The 21,736-nt window shown below is 49.1% G+C and overlaps 1 protein-coding gene across 7 annotated transcripts in view; it reads right to left on the bottom strand.

Moving 5' to 3' along the window:
- NTRK3 (neurotrophic receptor tyrosine kinase 3) overlaps positions 1–21,736 on the bottom strand; it is a gene marked incomplete at both ends in the record, with an annotated part of 217,974 nt that overhangs the window by 166,056 nt on the left and 30,182 nt on the right. For all 7 annotated transcript variants that reach the window (XM_082321702.1, XM_082321697.1, XM_082321698.1 and 4 more), the window contains 2 exons: positions 15,347–15,418; positions 16,772–16,846. In XM_082321702.1, the coding sequence (XP_082177828.1) occupies positions 15,347–15,418; positions 16,772–16,846 (147 nt within the window). The remainder of the gene's footprint in view (positions 1–15,346; positions 15,419–16,771; positions 16,847–21,736) is intronic.

Below are 21,736 nucleotides of genomic sequence, written 5' to 3'. Positions count from 1 at the left end.
TTTTCTTCCACAAAAGGAGGGTGCTTGTGGTCTATAACAGAAACATCAACAGTATTTTCTAGTTTGAGAAAAACAGCCCATTTCCTCCCTTCCCATCCACTGCTTCAAACATCTGAGTAGGTTTTTATTCAAAACTAGAATGAAATACTAAAAAAAAAAAAAAAAAAAAAAAAAAAGAAAAATAATTCAGCCAGGAGCAGACACCCAACACAGAAAACTTCAGCCTGAGCAATTAAAATTTGGCAGAGTTATAGGAAAGTGGAAGCAGTCCTGTAGCAGAGCTTGCCAGACAACCTTTATAACAGCCTGTGCATCAGCTCCACCTGTAATAAAATATGGCACATCACGCATCGAGGAAACACAGGGGGAGGGAAGCAAAACACCTTCCCTCTGTATTTCTCAGCAGCAAACAGGAGCCTGTCTCTCTCAGGACAGACCTGCCATCAGCACTTCTGGAGCACAATCAAACTCCTTCTTTGCCCCGGGACTTTTCCTCCGTCACTCACAAGACACTATTTTCCACAGAGGCAATCTTTAGAAATAGCTGCCGGGCTCCTTTGTGCCTCCAGAGCAGGTTTCAAAGGAGTTGCATAGGGAGAAAGGGTTGGATGAAGTTCGCCTGGACCAGGTCCAGGGCAGCAGACACCCAACCCACTTGTGACTCAAGCTCAACACCACTCTGCTCTCCTCCTGCTGCAGCATCCGTGCTCCTAAGCCTTCTGCTTCGCAGGTGGCTCATCACACCATATCCCCACCAGCCTTCACCAGCAACCCCACGCACACCTCAAAGGTGGGACGTTATCACTGAGTGACAGCAAAGTCCCAGTTCTTGCTCTCTCCCTCCATCCATTCTCCTCCTGCGCTTGAAGAGCTGGGTGGACATGGGATAAGAGAGCAGTCTGGATCCATGCAGCCCAGAACAAGTGGACTTCAGTGCAAGAGGAGACAGCATGTTTTCTCTTCCTTCAATTACCCAGCAGCCGAAAGTGTTTCCACTATTAAAGCCATTTTTATTCAGCTAAATTAAGCCAGATGCCTCATTAATGACACCAACAAGCAGGAACCCCTGTAATTAAACTGTAAGCTATATTATGCGGTTCAGCCCAACGCAATGGCAGAAACGCAGCTGCTGGGGAGGGACCCTCCTCGCCTGTCCCTCCTCCAGGCATCTCCATCCTCCACTCGCCCTTATTTCCAACCCGACACATTTACTTCTGCATGAGAGAAGTTTTTCACACATTTTAATAACACGGTACCACTCCGAAAATCCTGATCGGGGGTGGGGGATTAACTGCACAGAGCAGCTGGGGCTGAGGTAGCATGAGCGACTGCCTGGCAGAAATGAGAGGCAAAATGCACATCCTCAGCTGCGGTCCGCAGCACTGGATATGCTGGTGGCACCACGTGGGACTCCCCTGATGTCCTCTGTGCTCTGGGCACAAGTGCTTCTCATCATCTCACAGCTCGCTGCAGCCTTGGCCAGGTGCTAGTGGCCACAGGAGAGGAAAATGTCAGCAGCCTCACATGCTGCTGTAGGTGTAGGGGTAGCTCCATCCAGGCTTCACTTCTGCAGCAAGTAAGCTGCTAAAGCTTTGGGTTTGAACCAGAGAAATGCTGGAAAGTCACTCTGGGGCTTGCTTGTCCCTGCCAGATAACTCCAGTGACCTCTAAAAGCAATGTTACACTCCCCATCACCCGCCCTGCCCTCCTCTTCCCCCTCCCTCCTTTTCCTGTTTAGTAAGCAGCTTTGCTCATTAAGGGAAAAAATGTACTGTCCTCCCTTAATGAATGTGCTAAAATTACCCCAGCAAGTCCCAGAAGCTGTGGCAGTACAGGCCTTCCCACAAATCAGGCTCTGCAAATATTAGACTCAATTGAAATCTCCGATAGCTCAGCACAAAGGCCCAACAGGACACGCTTGAGATAGAGCCTGCAAAAGCACCGGGCGATGCCAAGTGTCTGCAAGCCTTGTATGCCCGGAAAGCAGAGTTAGCAGAACAGGACACTGTTAAATTGGTCAGCTTGAGATTTCATAGCTGCCAGCAGTTCTCCTGTTTGTGCTCCCTGTCTGGGCTTGGTACCAGGACATGTGTATTGGTGCTATGGAGGAGTTAAGACAGTTTACAGAGGTCCTCCAGCCATGGTCTGGCATTACCTACAGTCCTGTTCTGCTCCTCAAGCAACTCCTTAGCAATGCCCAGGTCTTTACTGACCCCAAACACAGCAGAATAAAAAAGCCTCTGAGGTTCAGTCTTCCTTTGTGAGTTTGGATAGAGTAACCAACTCTTCTCTCATCCACAGGTACTGTCCTGTGCCTTGCAAGGCATCTGTCACACAGCATGTCCCATCACGTAATCATCTCATTCCCCCCAAATTACTTCTTGTTGTAGGGCTAGAGCCAGAACGTGCAATAATTTCCAGACTCAAAAGCATCCTGCATTGGAGGAGAGCAAGAGACCATCATCAGTGACACACAAGAAGAGACCTTGCCACTCCACGTGCACACTTGCTAGCCCTGGAGGTGTGATGCTACAGGAGGAACAGCCAACCCCTCTGTATTTCCCAGTTGCACAACCTTGATTTGGAAAATCCCAGCTGTCACTGAAAGAGGCGGAGGGGGCTGGTCTCCTGCATTGTTCTTTAAACAATAGCATTACAGAAGAGAAGTTGCAGAGCAAGTGGGAAGGCATAAGGCACCACGCCTCCATCACAGGGCTCCTGCAGCCGGCGCCAGCGGCACATCTGCCCCACGCCTCTCCTCCCACTGCCTTTGCCAACGCAGCAAGCAGTCTCCTGCGGCTGCCTTCATCCCAGCCCATCCTGAAACACTTCAAAGGCTGTTTGAAAGGCCATCTCCAACCCCATGATGCTTCCACACCCTCCAAGTCATCTCTTCTGAGGCATCTCCCAGCTGCATGAAGCTTTGTTTGGAGACAAATCACCCCTCAGAGCTTATTGTTGCTCACAGTTTTGGTTCAGCACACGGTACAGATGAGAAGCCGTCACCAGATGTGGGTAATATTGTCCCCTATGCTTCGAGGCAAACCAGATGCAGGGATCTGGCCCTCTGGACAACGCTCATCACTCCCTTGTTGTGTGCACTTTCCTCTGCTCTTCTCCAAAGACATCTGGGCTCTCAGAGGACTCGAGCAAAGGTTAAAAGCTGGGTCAGCCCTGCAGTTGCTTTCCCTTTGCCTGCCAGCTTCCCTGCAGGGCAGAGTCCAGCAGCATCCATGGAACATGCCAGTCTTCTGCTCAAGGAAAAGAAAAATCAGCCTGTTACGGGCAAGAGCCCTCCTGCAGCTGAGATGTCCTCAGGGCTGCTCTGCCCCCACCCCATCTCTTCTCTTCCAAACTGTAGTAATTTTAGATCCATTAGGCCAGGAATATAACTGTACACTGGGCTTTTCTCCTGCTTTGGCACACAGAAATAACATTGGAGATACGTGCCGATTGAGAACAAGGGTTGCCAGCTGACAGCTTCAGCAAGGGGTTGGGTTTATCCTGCCTGTTTACTTCAAATTGCATGTTTCTTCAAACTAGGAACAGAGAACAACTGGGGAATGCCTCCTACTCACAGGTTTCCAGTGGGCCCAGAGCAAACCTGACCGCTCTGTCTGAGAGAAGAGAGCTCTGTGCTGTGGCAAGGCACAGCTTGAGGAGATGGCACAGGGAGAGCCGTGCCCAAGGGGCATTTCCCAGCATCTCCCAGTACGCAGCGACACCAGACCCCCAAAATGTGCCCTCCCAGGCTCCTGCGTGTTTTCCACCACTTCCCCCTTGAATACACTGAAGCAGCAAGGACAGGCGCTCAGGAGGTACCACCCCAGCTGAGATATCACCCCAAATGCGCAGAGAGGTACTGGGAGAGCTGGACAAGGTCCACACAAGAGCCTCAACTTCAACACATCAAGCACAGAGCTGCTGGGACAGGGTCTACTCCTCCTGTTCCCTCCTGAACAAGGGCTGTGCTCTCAGCTGTTAGAGGGCTATTGCATCAAATTTATATTGAAAAAAAAAAAAATCCCACCTAGTTGGATGCCCAGAAATCAGTGAGCCCTGAATAATCTCAAACAGTGCTCTTGCCAGGGGATAGTAAAGAGAAAAGTAACAGCAGTGCCTGACTCCCAACTTGCCTGCTTCAGGGAGGGGTGCCGGAAGCTGCAATGGGCTGGGACGGTGCAAATGGCTCTGGAGAGCCTCTGAAGAAAGAAAGGGGTACAGATATGAATACATACACACACACACATATATATATATCTTCCAGCAATAGCAAAACAACAGGGCATAAGGCAGGCTAAGCTCTCGGCAGACACTGCTAAATGGTTTCCAATTAATTAACTGATTACATGATAGAACAGAAGGGGATTCAAGTGAGTGCTGTTGACCTTTAAGAATAATTAATATCATCAGGATCGCAAAACTCGTCCAAGAAAAATAATTAGGAAGATTCTAATATTGCCTCCAAAGCCACATCGAAGCGGGAGAGGAAGGTTCTGGTTAATTCAGAGGCACAATTCCCAAGTATTTGCTAGCAAACCCATTTCTCCCTTATGCTTGCTTCCCCCTGCAGAGCTCCCACACACACATGCTTCTTCCCTACCTCAGTCAACCCTCCCTCTCCTCTCCAGATCCATTTTCCCCATCACCTTTTCTACACCCCATCCCCTTTCTGCTCTATTTCAACCTTCTTTCCTAATGACTTCTTGCTCCAATCCTTTCTTGCAACCCTCTCTTTCCAGACTGGTCCCTGTCCCTCCTGCAGCCGCATCCCATCCCCTGCTCATCTTTGACCAGCCCCAAGCTCCACTCTCTGCCTTCCTGCACTTCAGGAAGGAGCCCTGGTCCTTCCATATGACGTGGATCCACTTTTTATCTCCAGTCACCACTGGCAGCTTCATAGGCTGACAGAAGGCAAGCGCTACATGTAATCCCAAAAAGCTCCTCCCTGCTTTTCCTTAGCAGTCAAATCCATCACAGAGGCTGGTCTGGGAAGCAGATACAAGAGATGCACAGCAGCAGAAGAAAGTGAAAGATGGGGAACTTGCAACTCCCTTTTCTCCCATTACACCTCACCAAACACATGAATACTCCCACCTCACTATATTTTCCTTGCTTCTCCTTTCCCAGTTCACTTGGCCCACAGGTCCTGCATGGGAGAGGGGCGGGAAAGGCACTAAGCCAAGCAGGAACTGCAGTGGTGAGCTTTGCAGGGAAGGTTGCTTGAACACACTGGAAGGGAGGTTGTATGAGCAGCCAACATTTCTTGTGAGGGAAGCGTAAGGGGAAGAAAAAAAAAAAAAACACGCCACATCCCTGGAATGAAACCCACCTTTGCAGCGAATAAATAAATTTCTTCTGCTGCTTATTATCGTTAAAACTTCTGTGGCTTGGCACTTCACTAAATTATAGATAAAAGGAAAAATGATCTTACTGGGCTCAGAAAAGCAGGCTGCTGCCAAAGAGCTGTGTTTACACCAGCTAATGAAAAGAAAGCCTGCCATTAGCCTACAGCACTCACCCCACGTTGGTGGGGAGCAGAGCTACCTGCACCCACAGCACAGGAGGCCTGGAGCAGCAGCTGGACACCACGAGGGACCAGAGCTGGGGAGCACGCAGGGGCAGCGGGCTGGCATGGGGAGGTGCGTGCATGGGGAACGGGGGACCGAAGGGATCACACCATCAGCCAGCGGAGATGGCAGCTGCCACTCCCCATGCTGTGCAGAGGCTCCTGGCCACAGCGGGAGGCGAGGCTGACGTGCTCCAGCTACACCTCATCAAACGGTAAGAAAAACACTCAGCTTAGGAGACAGCATCAAGCAGGGAGCTGCCTCGCACCAGGCTGCTGCTTCCCTCCTAGGGCCCATGGGGTGGGGATGCAGAGCAGGGAGGCAGCAGATGCCTTGGAGCACACCTGAGCATGGGCATAGCCTTTGGGGCAGAAATGCTCCCATTTGCAGCAGCTGAGCACACAGGGAAGAGTAATGCTCAGAGCAGAGACCTGCCTGCAGCTCCACCTGAGTCATGGTATGATATGCCTCATCACAGCCCCAAGCACACTTGGCTGAGGGGGACAGGGAACTGTTGGTGACTTAATACAGAGTCAAAACCTCTTTGCTATACTCCTCACTTATAACCATCCCAAAAGCAGAAACTTGTTTTGTCTTTGACAATTAGCTCTGTCAACAAGCACAAGAATATCTGGATACAGCAGTTACATTTCCTGCTCTTCTTAATACATGTTGTACTTAAACAGCAGAAGCATCTTTCACCCACAGTTTATCTTTAAATATTGGTCACTGTGAGGAATATTTTCAAATGAAAAGAACTAATCACCGTAAAGCACTGAGTGCTTCAGACTGCAGCAGGCATTCCTTCATTATTCTGAGACAGCAAATTACCCACAATTATCAACACGCACAACTGGATACAACAAACATTTAGCTAAAGCCCACGGGCTGCGGTTGCAGTGAGGTTGGATGGCAGTTCTCCTAGAGAACTACTCATGTGAGAAACCCACAGACAGCAGCCGGGTAGCGGTGCTGCAAGACGTCTCCGTTCACGCTGCAGAACAAAGCCAGTGCCAGGAGCCACTGCAGTTCAGAAAGTTTATATTGCATCTGTCAAACAGGCATCTTGGCAGACTGGCTTCATAGCAGGAGAGATGGAAAAATAAAGGTGCAGCTGGTAGTGAAACCAGGCTGGCCATCCCTCAGGTGCACTCACACCTGATCCTTGATCCATCTTGCACCTGCAGCCAGGTGCGCACAGCCACTGCTGCACTCACTGCCCTGGCGTGCTTGGCTGGTGCTGGAAGGGGAATGAGATTGTTCCGAGAGAAGGGCAAAGGAGGCAGTGGGGGCAGGCAGGGAGGCCAAGCTGCAGGCTGGGGCTGAGCAAGAGGCAGGGGAGCTGGGAGGCTTCAGTGCAGGCAGGGAGGCTGGGTCAGAGGCCAGGCTGCAGGCAGAGAGGCAGGGAGGGCCAAGAGGTCTGGACGAGGCTAGAGGCCAGGGCGCATGCTGCAGGCAGGGAGGCTGGCAGTGCAGGCAGGGAGGGAGGCTGGCGGTGCAGGCAGGGAGGGAGGCTGGCGGTGCAGGCAGGGAGGGAGGCTGGCGGTGCAGGCAGGGAGGGAGGCTGGCGGTGCAGGCAGGGAGGGAGGCTGGCGGTGCAGGCAGGGAGGGAGGGAGGCTGGCGGTGCAGGCAGGGAGGGAGGGAGGCTGGCGGCCCTGTCCGTGGTGCTGAAGCGCGGCCCCGCGGGGCGCACGGTGCCGGGCACGGCCCCATCCCACGGGATACCCGTGGGCACCAGCAGAGCTGCCTGGGGAGCAGTCCCGGGAAAGGCCAGGCATGACCTCACAGCATGCCTGAGGACAGCAGACATAAAACGTACTCATCCTCAGTCAGCAGCAAGTCTACAGACATGGCGGCCCACAGCTCCTGGGGAAGACAAACCTCTGGCTCTTACTGGCAGCCTTGTAAATATCCCGCAGTCTCTTGCATCCGACATAATTCACAGCTCATCCCTTCACAAATACAAATGAGGGGAAGGGGTTGGTAGGAAACTCCAGCCCCTCACCCAGTTTTCTAATAAAAATTTATAATTCCAATAAAATGCATGACTGCCTAACTTACGACATTTAAATTCTTGCCTAGTCACACACCATCATGAATTAATGTCCCATCATTCATGCCCTGTCGTATCTTATTGCTCAAATAACATATGATTTTAATGTTTCTATTTTTCTGCCCTGGTGCTTATTGACTGTACATCAAAAAGGGAAAATCATCCCTGAAATCATACTGTTAGTAAACCAGTATAACTTGTGTGGTCCCTTAACTTTCACTCATCCTGCCATGATTGTTCACTCTCTCCCCCAGGAGCTTTCAAGCAGGTTTCCGTGCCCTCAGGTCCCTCTTGGGGAGGGTCCTGCTCCCTGTGCAGCACCTCTCACACTGACATAGGCAGGTAAGACATGCCGTGCACCACATCTAATCAGCTGAGCCACATGGTTTGGAGAGCAAGCGAAAGAGACAGTCAGAGGCTATTTCTGGAGTACCTCCATGCTGTGGTGACCTCAGAACCCTATGAACAAGATCTGGTCCTTGTCATGCCCAAATGTCCAGAAATCAGCTCATTCTGTGCTGCTGGTGATCTCAGAGATGTGGTGAGGTTTAACCAAGACACAACTACACCTCATCTTCAGGATCACATCCAAGAGGAATGTTTGGCCTCTCATTGAAGGGAAGCTCACAAGACATCCATCAGGCCATTGTTGCACAGCAAGGACTATGTCACAGAGGATAAGCCCCCCCAAAAACCCCAACTTGTCTAAAGTTCACAGCGTACCCCAATCCTGAAACAAGGCTTATAAAAAGACATACAAACACACACACACATGTAGGAACAGCCTCATTCAAAACATCCCCAGCATTGTCTGCAGCCTTTTTTAAAGAGGGGACGGGAAAAAACAGGACCTTTGCAAAACCACAGTTGCCCATGTCACATATCTGTCAAAAGACAATTGATCAAACTTCAGGAAGGGAAATAAGTCTCATAGGTACACAATGAAGCTGGAAAGAACATCTCAGCATTTCAAAGGAAGGAAGGAGAGACAAAGCCACAACAAAATCCTGAGAGCCCAGGTACCAAAGTGATAGGCATAACATAAGAATCCTAGCAGGCAACGAATATTTGTGATAGTGTTATTATAACTCATCTTACATTGCAACAGCATCCCACAATTCAAGGCTAGGCTTTGCTAGAAACCATACAAGGTGTTATGCTGCAAATAGATCAAATAAAAACAGAAAACAAATGTTATTATTCCAGGTTTTCAGATGAGGAACTGAGGCAGGACAAGTCTTGCCGCAAGATGCACAGTGCTTGAGTTGGAAACTTTCTTTCTCAGGTCCCACTAGAGTACATCAGCCACAAACTCACAGCTCCACCTCCTATTACAATACAATAAACCCTCACCACAGCCAAGCGAAGCAGCCTGCAGCCAGGAATTAGTTACCCAGCCCTCCAAATGCAGGTCAAATGATTTTGACCCAGCCTGAAAGAAAGCCACAGTCCTGCAGGGAACTGATCTCCCCTCTGGCCTTGTGCACAATGGCTGGTAAAACACAGGACCTACCTCTGCCGCTGCAGAAAAAAGAATAGCTGCGGTTAACTGCTTATCAGTCACTTGCGTTAAGGACTGGGAATAAACATCCATCAAATCACTGCTGCTGATTAGCATATCAGCAAGGACCTGCGCTACACTGGCATCCAGGGGACAAAGCAGATGAGGGGCAGAACAGGAAAGTTTATGGAAGCAGAGGAGATGTTACTGCTGTTTATTTTAGTAACTGCGCTATAAGCATGCCCAGCATTTTATAGAAGAACTAGAGACATATGGGGGGAAATGCCTCCCTGAGTAAATCACAGCACAGAAGTTTGCTCCTAGAAGGAGCTGGAGCAGGAACATCCTTTGAGTGCAAATGGGAATCAAAGGGTACCCAAGCTGCCTGCCTGATTAGGGATAGTAAAGGAACATTCACCTAATGGAAATTAAAGGCTGTTTAAATCTTTCTCATACTTCTTATTTTGCCTATATTCATGGACAAATTCAGTTCCTATTTGGTCCTTTGCAAATGCAAAATGAAACGCATTAAACTATAAAGGAGGTAGTTTAGGTAAATGCACTTTACTTCACCCTCCCAGTGAGCTATGAGCTTACATATAGTCATATACTGTGCTCTGGCTGATACACAAGGACTTGTTAGATTGAACTGACTCGTGAGTATGGACGGGAAATCAAGAGCAATTAACACATGACAGTTTGGGTTAGGAGGAGACTGCCAGGATGGGTATGACAGCAGTGCAGTGATGAAAGGGCAAAGCAGGTAGAAATCATGAGGAAGGAGGAGGAAGGGTAATAGGACATCCAGAATCGAGCAGAGGGTTGCAGGCAGTCTCAGGGCCTGGAGCTGGTTACACGAAGAGAGCAAAAGAGAGTTTAACCCTGCTTCGTGTATAAGAATGACTCTTTCAGAGCAAGGCAATAGATCATTAACTACAAAGCAGGAAAAAACAACCCTCAAGCCATGACCGAGAGGGAATGGTGCTATACTTACAATAATTCAGCATCTGATATTTTGTTTATTTCTTTATTTAGTGTAAGATCTCGATCAAGCTCCCAGACACACAGAGCAGAGAAGGTGAACCTTGCTGGCCTTGCAAGATGGTTGCCTGCAGCCCTTCCAAAGCACATAGGACTCACTTGCTGGAGGGCTTTGAGTGTTGTCCTGAAACAGCACTGCAGAAGGCAGAGAGCAACTCACCAACCTTGTGCTGCCTCAGCCACCTCAGTTTTCAGGGGATGCAGCCCAGTTTCTTTCCTATCAAAGCCTAAAACCATAACACATCTCTGGGAATTCCCATGTCAAAGCTACAAACTACATCCAATACCAGGGCACCAGTTCATATGACACTGCACAACTGCCATGAACCCAACCAGGACACCAAAGCTAACCCCATCCTCAGAAAACAACACAACCTACAGAGGAGGTTCTGGGAGGCTCCAGATTAATCACAGCTCAGGTTTGCCTACGGAAACAAGCCCATAGATCAGCCAGCTCAGTCTTTCACCAGGCAAAGCAGGTCCCTGCGCATTCCTGCCAGCACCTTCTAGATCATCCCCAATCCTCATTTTAGGGAGAAAAAGGCTAACAGGATCACACAGATAAAAATGCCTGTGGAGAAGAAAGTGATCTGACCATACCATACTCAAAAGCCAGTTACACTCAGCACAAAGCACTCCAGGGTCTCCATCTTTAAGACACCTGAGTGAAGACTGGAAGAGAAAGCTTGATCCTCAACCCCATCCTTACTCTGGCAGACAGCACTGAGAATGAGCTCTTTGACAGGAGCTGTGTCTTGGCCAGCCCACAAACCAATTTAGAGCATGTATAAACCTCCAGAAGACAGTTTAAGAAGAGCCTCTGAATGCAGACAGAAATGCAATTATTAATTTTCTAAATAGAAATCTGACTACTTAAGCCTTATTTAAAAGTGTGCCTGTCTCTGTAATTACACAGCCTTAATTTGTTTTCTTTACTACACAATAAATAAGGTGTGCACAATTGCCCTCTGCAAATACAAGGCAGTGCCTCCTCACTGGCTGGCTGAGTATGCAGCCGCCCAGGAAAGCATTTAGAGGAAATCACAGTCTCTTAAGTACCTGCTTCCCAGTAAAGAGGGACTCGGGCACTGCAAATGTCAACTTGTCTAGCTCTAGGCACAACCTGCTGGGAGCTGACTCTCCTACATGCGCAGCTCTACTGTCCCACAGCCAGCAAAGGCTGGACACTTCAGCCAGCAGCAAACAGGTCCTGTCCTCTCCTGTGCACTGTGAAGCTTAGCTCTCCTGTGCACTTCCTTCCTAATGAGGAATGTGATAATGTTGTACTCTTCCCCTCAAGGCACTACAACAACCGCTTTTTACTATTCCTCTGCCTATTTTCATGATACATGTAGGAACTTGATATTCTCACAACTTGTAATCCTCTATCTAGTTCAAATAAATTGGCCAAAGCATTCTAGTGTTATTAGGAGAAGGACAGAGAGAGTGAGAGCATGCAAGACTTTTTCCTCAATAAGCTGTGCTAAACACAGCGACGTAGTAAATATGTATTCAGATGGTTTATGTGTTTCAAATTTGGGAACCATATCATCCTAAAGTTTTCTTGTACAACCTCAAGCCAAAGACTGAGGTTTTCTGCCAACACCAATCATTTCTCATGTTCACCTGCATCACCAGCTAGCACTAACTTCTACAAATCTTGGCTACAAGGGCTCAGTTTTCCATAGCCTAGACCTGCTGGACCTCGCATCCAGTGCATGGTGTTTCCCAGGATCACCCTTGTATTAGCCAGTGGGCTGTCAAAGCTGCACAAAAATGGGACCAGGAACCCACTAATGCATCTTTGCCCAGCAAGACGACCTCCAGTGAGGGCACAAAATGGCACTGGATGATATCTAGTTTAGATCAGACCCACATCCATCCCCATTCAACATCCAGCCAGTACTTGTTCTGGAAGGAGTCAACTGCCAGCAGAAGAGGTAGATCCACGTTGCAAAACCCACTGTTATATTTTGGATTAATTGCCTCTGTCGCAGTGATAGGCATCACAGCACCAACTATCAGACAAGCCATGGAGCTCTAACTCTCCTCATTCAAGGAGAGGGGAGAGGGATCCAAAGCTATTTCTAGATCCACACCTCTGGCTCCCAGTCACCCACTGCTCCTCCACTGATTAGGTTGGCCTCAAGCCCCTTACACTTATACAGCTAATTTCAAACCTTAAAGTACAGGCATGACCCTGCCAGGCTGCACTTTGGAGCACTTTGAGGTCTACCACTTGGACAGCTGAACGCTGACAATCCCCTTCATGGGTTTCTCTCCTTCCCTCCCTGACTCTGCGATGGGGAAGGGGGGAAAAAAAAAATGAGCCAAACCTCATCCAGAACCATTCTCTTAAACAAACCCCCATAAACCTGAGCTCCTGCAATTAGAGCTGGGATAAGTGATCTACTTGTGATTGCACAGCTGGGGTCTGAAGACAAGTGCGTGCACAGAGGAAGGGCCAGAAATAGAAGTTGCTGGGAGAAGGCAGAGCTATCTGGCCCATCTGAGAGGAGGACCTTGATGAAAGGCACTGGGAAAAAATTCATTTTAGCAGGAGGCTGGGATTTAACCCAGGATGAGGAGGGAGGGAGAAAAAAACAGCTTCTGAGTCCTCATAATTTGTACACAAGCTTCATGTGGAAAAATGCCTGCTGCTGCTCAGACACAGCTTGTAGCACCCCACAAAGGTCCAGCCCAGGGTCCCCACCACCCTGTGCCAGCCCTCCCTGGCAGTGAAACCTCTCTCTCATTTATTAGACACATTTGCCATCTTATTGACTCAACTCCACCTGCAACCAGGCAAACAGCCACCAAAGGAGAAGGAAAACGAGGGCAGCAGTGATAACACGTAGCAGTAACTCAACAAGCCTTCAGCACACCATCCCACGGTCCCCAGCCCCGCACCCATCCAGCTGCAGCCAGCCCTGCTGCAAGGGGATTGGGACAGTATCCCTCGCTCCTGTGAGCTACTGTACCTGGTTACGGCAGCCCAAGACTTACAGCAGAGTGACATTTCCATTAATCCTTTTATTCCTGGCTCCTACGTGCGGCAGCTGTAGAAAATGTCAGGCCCTTGGCAAGCCAAGCTCCCCGGGAGGCAGGAGCTGTGGAGCAGCAGAAGAGGCACGCCGATGCACTTGCACAGTGCTGTGGCCGTGGAGGGGGCCTCAGGTGGCACCAGGTGTCTGCCAGGCTGCGCAAAGCCTCAGGAGCCACCATGCTCTCCCCATCAGGGAGAGAGAACCCCAGAAAAAGCACCCTGGCTGGAAGGGAGGAGCAGCACCATGGCCCGAGAGCCTCTGGGGAGCAGGAGGGAGCCACCATTCCTGCAAGCACCAGGTCTGCATCCCTGGGTGCCTGGCATCTGCTGTGGGAGACATCCACCTTGCAAACATCCATGCTGCTGGGTCCGAGGAACAGCATCAAAACCCACTGGCAAACACTAACCAAATAATATACTTACTTGCCTCAAGCTTCAAAAGGCAAGGAAAGAAAGATGTTAAGAACATGATCAATCTTACACGGCCCAAGCAGTAAACAAACACATATTTCATCACCACATACCAACCTTAACTCCTGACACAAGATGGATGTGGGTTTTTTTCCATCTCAAAAGTAATCTCAAAAGACAAAAACAAACAATTTTGGAAAAAGCAGCAACGATTGCATGTGTACACATTAAGGACACATTCAGCCTCAAAACGAGCGTACGTGGCCTTCTAAACTCCTACAATACCCAAACTAATTTCATCGGGAATCAAATGTTATTCATTTTATCTGCTAGATACATAAACAGGAACTGCACAATTGACAAACACACACACACCCCCCCCCCCCAAATCAATTGGGAGAGGTATTCAGAGAGAACACTTCCCTGTAACAAACAACTACAGAAAACACAAAACAAAGGCTACAAATCAAAATAACCAAGCACAGAAATCGGGAAAATCCCAGTGGTCAGCATTAAGGAGGGTTTATGATGACAAAATAAGCACTACTTTAAACTCAAAAAGGTTCTGTGCATGTTTACAACGCCCTTAACTATTCATGCTCTTTGGTACTGCAGATCTCCTATTTAGCAAGTACTTTACCATCACTTAGCAACTGTAACTGGTTTTCCAAAAAGGAAGCTTTTGGGGTTTTTCAGTTCACATCATTTCCAAGTAGACATCAAAAGACAAATCTATCCTGCTCTGCAGGTCACATCTATCTCTCTCCACCAGGAACATGCCCATATCGATAGCCACATGCATCTGCAGACTCAAACAGATGCGCACTACAGTCGTTTTTCACGGAAGAAGCCACTAGCATTGGTTTCCAAAAAGCAGGGATACACACACTCTCCATCCAGCCCATCAGCTCGTGCCCAAGGCCAGTGGCCTCTCACCAACCTTTTTTCACCTTTTACATCTATACCGGAGCTGAGAGGGGTTTGACCTCAGACACAGTCACTTCGACAAGATATTTCAAGCCCATGGAGTGCCTTGCACACTGGCCTGAAATTCAGGCTTTCCTTTATCACCTTGGGAAAGTAAATACATACCTAGAAAAGAAATCAGTGCTCTTGGCCTCAAGGATGTGGGAATTCCCCAGGACACCATACCTGCCAGCCAATGATGCCCCAGCAGCTGGACACTTGTGCAATGTCCCATGATAACAGGACTCCATCCTCCCTGGCACAAAACGTCCCTACCCCAGGCCCGCTGCAGATGCCAGTTTAAGAAGTGAATGATTAGGAGCAGAACTGGCAGCCCAGTGCTCCAGGATTTGTGCCGGAAAAGCACCCTTCGGTTAAAAGCTAACGAGCGGGGCAGGCTCTGGCTGTGTGCTGGGGTGTGCGGCCGCCCGCCAAACTCTGCAGAAAGGGACACGTGCACTGGCCACTGCAAGGCTCCTAATGATGCAAGCGCTCATTAGAGTGGATATCAAAGCCAGGGCAGTTGTTAGAAACTGAAACCCATCAGCTGCACAGAAGGAGCTCGCCCCATCCCGCATCACAGCCCATTGCATTTCCCTGCACCTTCACTTTGCCTTCTCCCACCCTTTACCACCTCTCCCTCCCTTTCCCCATCAACATCTTCCTTCCCTCCTGCTGTTCTCCCCAACAGGCGTTTTGGGGATCACCTTTCCACAGGGAACAGACGGAAAAGGGGGCAGGAGCCACTGGCACTCACATGTAGCGCAGGTGAGGGTTCTTGGCAAAGGCGCGTGGCTGGATGTTTCGTAGTCCTGAGTTCCTGATTGTCCTGCAAAGAGATGCAGAAGGGCAGCTATGGAGTCAAGGGTGACAACTGCTCTAAAACTCTGTGCTCAGCAGCTGCGGTGCACTGGGAGCCCTGCGGTACCACCCCGGGAGGCACATCTCCCCCCAGACAGCCTCTATGAGTTACAAGTAAAAAGGAAACTGGGCTTTTCAGCTTCATCTGATACAGTGACAGCACAGGCTTGGCACAGAGCGGCTGCAGGGTGAGACTCTCCCCCAACACCCACCAAGGCTTGCTGGGGTGGCCCAGAGCAACTCTCCTGCTCCTTTCTTCTCCCTGCATCTTCACAAGCAGCACTGCCTGGCCCCACTGCAAACCTAACCCCCAGCACTGCCATCTCCCCTCCCTCAAACCCAAGAGAAAACCCTTCTGCTTCCAGCTCTGATAAGGAGGAGTGAGTATTTTGCATATGAGTTATGGACATTGAAGGGGAAATCCTCTTCCTACCCTGTTTCAGATAAGCTGTATCAGCACTATGACCAGGGTTTATTAATATCTGCTGCAGACAAAAGAATGCCCAACTCCATTGCTGCTTTCTTTGGCGAGATGAGAACAGCAGCCAGCCTGCTTACAAGGTATGTATGTTAAAAGTACAGCTTGCTGTGGCTTGGTTATCAAGTGCTCAGCAATGTACACCTCTCCACCAGCCTGCAGGCAAGCTGTACCTAATGTAAAGCTCCCAGTGAAACACATTAGCAGAGTCTCCGATTAACCCTGAGCAACGCTGTGCATCTCATGCAAGCAGCATCTAGGGCACTCTCAGCTCCAGGAGAGAGAATTAAGAGATTGAGTGGTATCCTCACTTGGCCAGGCTTCCCAAGCACCTCGAAAGTCCCTTCAGTCTCATGGACCTCAGTTTTCCTTCTGTGATGCACAAAGTCAATCCTTCCTGGTGCTCAGAGGGTCGTGCAGGGAGATGTGATTCCCTTATTGTGCAGCACCACCATGATGGCGACTGCGCTAAATGAGGGCCAACAGCCCAACAATGAAGGATCGGTGGAGACAGTTGGAATTTCACATTGTGGGGCTGAAATGAGTCAGAACAACACACAAGCCCAGAACCAGAACAGCAAGGGAGAAGAGAGGTCAGGGCCAATGTGTTGACAGAGCTGTCAAGAGCTAGCAATCTTCCTTCTCGCAGACCCAGCAAAGACCAAAAAGCACTTCATCCCCATTTTGCAGAGTCTTGTAGTAAAATACATCAGAGCCAGTAGCTTAAACAGGCTCCAAACATCGCGGCATGGAGACTGCGGATGGAGGGAAGCTGCAGCTCTTTGCTGGAAGGAAGGGGCTGCCCAGTGCTGTTCTCCTGCCCGACACGCAGGACATACTCACAGCCTCTGGAGTCCCGTGTACAGCTCCATGTCAACAGCATTCAGCGTCTGCAAGTTCTTCCAGTTCTCTATGTGTCTGTGGAGAAGAAGGAAAGGCTCAGCTGTGGCACAACCAGGTGGTCGCTCTGCCCACGCAGGGGATAGCATACAGCGAGAGCTCGCCGTGCCCTACCACCCAGTCCCACACCTCTTCCCACCTTCCTTCAGCCACAACCTTCTTGCAGCAGGTCTGGGGATTGAACCTGCTCAGGCTTCAGCATCCACACCCTCAGACACATACAGTATGCATCACACTGCCAAAACAAGCAGTTTCTCATGCTGCTTTTTCTTCTGTTTTCCCAGTGCTTTGAGAAAGCCAAATAACATGATTTTACCAACAATTTTGAGCGTGGAATGTGCAACCAATCTATTGAACACCCTGGCCCGAGTCATTGCCCCTCTCTGCACCTCACTGCACACATGGGTAAAACAAAGACATGATTGAGACAGCTCATGCAAAAGGAGTGAATGCAAATAAAACCTCTCAACAAAAATTTGGGGCCTAAATGGAAAAAAAAAAAAAAAAGTCAAATTTATCCAGTCTCTTACTGAGGTGGACAAACAGGGTCCTAGTCTTTGCTGGCTGGAAGTGCTGCTGGCAGGAGTATACCAAACTTAGTTTGGAAACCATGCCTTTATTATAAATTCCTCAGTTGCCCGGGGCACTCTGGCAGGTATGTTATAGAGAACAAAAACAGAAATAGATCTGTCACTGCGGGATCATTATTCAGTAAATATTAGAGCCGGGGGAAGGTGACAGATCAACAGGCCCAGAGAACAGGGTCCCCTGTTATCAGCAGCACAGGAGCGATGCTGGCAGCAGCGTGGCCAGCTGGTTGCGGCCACGGGCCTCTGCTAACAAGCTGCAACACTGCGTGGTGGGGAAGGAGCTCAGTCGTCATCCCCCAGGCAATCCTTGGCCAGTTCAGGATTTCTCCCAGATTAAACTTGGACACCCTCCCACCAGAAAGCACAAACATTTTCAAGCGGGTCTTTGCTGGGGAGCAGGTGGAGGTGGTCCTCTCTCAAAGTGAGCTGAGAGGGGGAAGAACATCTGGCTGGTCCCCTTAGACAGTATGTGAAAGAAGACCAACTTCAAAGTTTATGAACATGTGCACTCAAGCTCACATCTACCTTGATGCAATAGTTGGCTTTGGACTTGGCCCTGGACAGGGGAAACATTTCCAAGTGATGCAGGGTTGGGGTGATAAGCCACCACTGAGAACCATCCCATAATTCCATGACTCTAGGCAGGAAGGTTGCAGGACCCCACATGGTAGTCCAGAGGGTGAGAAAGCAGAAGAGGAACCTTTGACCACTTCCAGGGCAGTCACAGGGGCCACACGTTCCTCCTCCACCACTCGCTACACCTTGTGCTTACACAAGAACAGACAAATTAGCGTTGCAGAAGTATATGTACCTATTTGAGCCATATCCCAAATACCATCCAGCTCAAGAAAGAAAAATACAAAGCCTGGACTAAATCAAAAGATATTTCTCTGCTCTCACCATGCAGATCCAAGAAAAGCAGAGACACACAAGAGTCACCTCTGCTTTCCACATGTTCCATAATTGTCTGCATACCCAGAGGGGTTAGTGTAAGGACACAGCATAAGCTCCCAACCTGCTGCTGCATGACAGTCTAAGTTACAGTTCATCCTCAATGACCTGCCCATCAGCTTGGATCGTCTGTGTCCCAGACAGAATGAGTAACAGGACATTATTATAGCCATTTCATATTCCCTGCCAACATCTAAGGCCTCTGTGAACAGTTGCAGAACAAAATACAGACTGGGAGGAGTCAGTCAAGAGATCCAACGGCTCGCTGAAACCCTTCTGAGACACGGCAGGACTGCGAGTTCAGGTCCTCAGCCACAAGATTGCAGGACTGAGTTATTGGGAACTTGTCACCAAACAGCCTGGCCACACTGGGCAAGGCTAGAAACACAGGTTGAAGGCATTTCCCACCTGCAACTCCTACAACCCAAATGAGAGGGTCCTCCAAAAAGAACGAATGAACACGGGAAGAAGCAGGAACGGGATGATGTGGGTTTACCACCAGGGCATGCTGAAGCTACAGCATCCAAGCAATGACCTTCGGGGGAGGGATGGATGGAACAGCCCCGAGCCAGGAGCTATGGAGCAACCACAGCTGGGAAGGAGGAGGCGGCCAGATTGGCTCTTGTTTTATTGATTGTGTTTGCTAAAAAAAGTCAAGGTTATTTTTGACCTGACACTCAAAGCCATGTGGGCAGCATTCTAGAAGAGGCAGAAAAAGACCCAAGCTTGTTCTCAGCGAACATGCACAGGCATGACTTTCTGATGACTCAGCACTGGGGTACAGGGGTCTTGGGGACCCCCATGGCCAAGGCCTCCAGAAGTGACATTACACTAGACTGTAATTACAACTCCACAACCTGTGTTCCAGCCTCCCAAATGAAGCCCGTGAGCTTCCTGAGCCAGATAGGCTTTGGTATGTTATTTAACATAGACACACAACACCCATAAAGGGAGAGACAAGAGAAGCAACAGTCGAAATACATACACACACACTTACGTATAGGATAATCCCCCAACCCAGCAGCTGCTTTACATAGAGCGTAACAGAGGGAAATAGCATCATCTTGAATTAGGCACACAGATCAGCAAGGGACTTTGAGTCCTTTAAGCTATATAGACACTTCCCTTCTCAAGGACTCCCAGAAATGGCTCTTCCCCTTTTTTCTCTGATTTTTCAACTTAGCAGGAGTTGCACCTTTCCTCCTAGAAGTAGCAAATCAGTCTTGGTTCACAGGCACCTCAAAGATGTACAGGGGAAACCATTTTCTTTCATTCCCTATTGCTTTAGAAAGAATAGCGTAACTTTGCACTGGCTGGGTTCGCTTGAATCCACTCTAAAAACAAAACAGAAATGCATCTTATTCTGAAAGCTCAAGGAGTCAAGCTGTGATTGCAAAATTGGCAATGGTTGCACAGGAAAGCAAACCAACCAAGCAAAGAAACTCCACCCCTAAAACTTAAGTCCCTCTTCATGTCCTTCAGTATCTCAACTAACTCCCTCTTTTCCTTCCAGGGTTTTGCTTGCCCTGGAAATCTTATATCCTCCCAACCGTTGCCGAAGACTGAGACCTTCCCTTCTCCTCTGCCTCGGTTCATTAACCTGGCAGGAACACGGGTGCTGGGTTCACGCCAAATACAGATGTGACAACTCCCAGCCCTGCCCCGGTCTCTGCAATCAGACGTTGAGGTATGAATTACAGTCAGTGGGTTACTCCCTCCTCCCTGCAAACATCTCTAAATATATATTCCTGTGGCATTCCTCAGTTACTACTAAGGTAAGCTGCTCTTCTCCAGGATGCAATACCAATACCATACTTCACAAATCCTGAAGTGCTCACCATGTACACATCCACCTAGACTCATTTCCAGCTTCTAATCGAGACCATATGAGATGCATCGCTAACACAGATGAGATTGCCCACTTTGGGACAGGGGGGATGAAGGGAAGGGGGTGTTTGTTTAAATACTCGCTTCCTTCTCATACAGAATTCTTGTCAGTTTGGAGGGTCCTGCTGGTCCAGGTCTCCTTGCGCTGCAGAGTTGTCATTATACCGTGCCTTCTACAGACTGATCAAAGTCCACCTTAGGAGTAGCTAGGGCTTTGCCTTCCCAACTCATGCTGAAACACTGCACCAGAACTCCTTCGCTCTTCTCATTTCTTACCCAAATGTACTCACAAGTATTTTACATCCATTTTCTCTTGTGTCAAAACTGTCTTTGCCTAAGCAGCTCTTTTCCTTTCCCGGCATTTCCTCCTCCCTCCTTTACAAGCAAGAGCCAGACCCACCCAGCTATCATTTATAGGTTACATGAGGCCAGCTCTTCTAAGGCAGTGCGTCTGTACCAAGCAGTGAAGTGGAGGGCAAATTGTCTCAAGTGGCTTGAAGAGATACTAATTCAAGTCCCAGAAGTGATGCAGATATATATCGCTCAGGCAGAGTCCTGGTAGAGAGGTTATTTTGCTTCTGGTTTCAGACCCAGCACAACTGACGCTCGCGCTTGGTGACCTATGCAAGAAGGACCACTGCGACAGACACTATAATAGAAAATGACTCTCTATTTTCTTCATCAGGCTGTTTAAGTCCCTTTTTCTTGAATAAGAGTGACCAAAACCACAGAGCAGTCTCCAGGAGGTCCCACTTGTATAACAGCACGAGTAACTCCCCAGTTACACTGGAAACACCATGACTTGCAGCCTGAGATCACACTGGCCTTTCCCACAGCCCCATCAGCCTGGAGGCTTGTTTTCATCCCGTAATCAAGCATTGCACCAAGCACTTCTGTCCACCAGGTTGTTTCCAGCTGACATGATTTCCCAGCTGGCAGCAAAAGCCCCGTTACACCTACATTTGCATTCATCCCACTTTGCATTACAGACTCTGTCTTGGTTTTTGCTACTGCAGCTCTTCCCCTTGGCCATCCTCACCCCACTTTGTGTTTCCACAGCCCCAGCACTGTGCCAGCAGCGAAGCCCATGAGCATGCTCCTGCATTTTGTGCCAGTGGCCTCTATGAAAGCAGGAGCCAACATCACCTCCAAGGAACTTCAGTGCTTATCTCCTCTTTCAAGACCTCCCACCACTTCTCCATTATTGAGCTCTTCACCTACAACAGCTGGGCTATACTGTGTCTTCTCCAGAAAAACAAACCACTTATGATGTAATGCAGCATCACATTAACGTCTCACCACAAAGTCATCTCTGCTGAGGAAATCAGTTACCTTTCCAAAACGAAGATATGGGATTAGCCTGACAAAAAGCTAACTTTGGGAGGCCAGCCCTGCATCATATCTCAGCCTCCACGTACCTACAGCCATGCCTTGACAACTTGTTGAAAGCCTTGTAGACCACCGAAGTCAGACCAATGGT

The sequence above is a fragment of the Platalea leucorodia genome, assembly GCF_965183815.1.
Source record: "Platalea leucorodia genome assembly, chromosome: 9".
NCBI lineage: Eukaryota > Metazoa > Chordata > Aves > Pelecaniformes > Threskiornithidae > Platalea > Platalea leucorodia.
The sequence above is the reverse complement of the archived record's forward strand: the minus strand, read 5'-3'. Positions and strand labels throughout refer to the sequence as shown.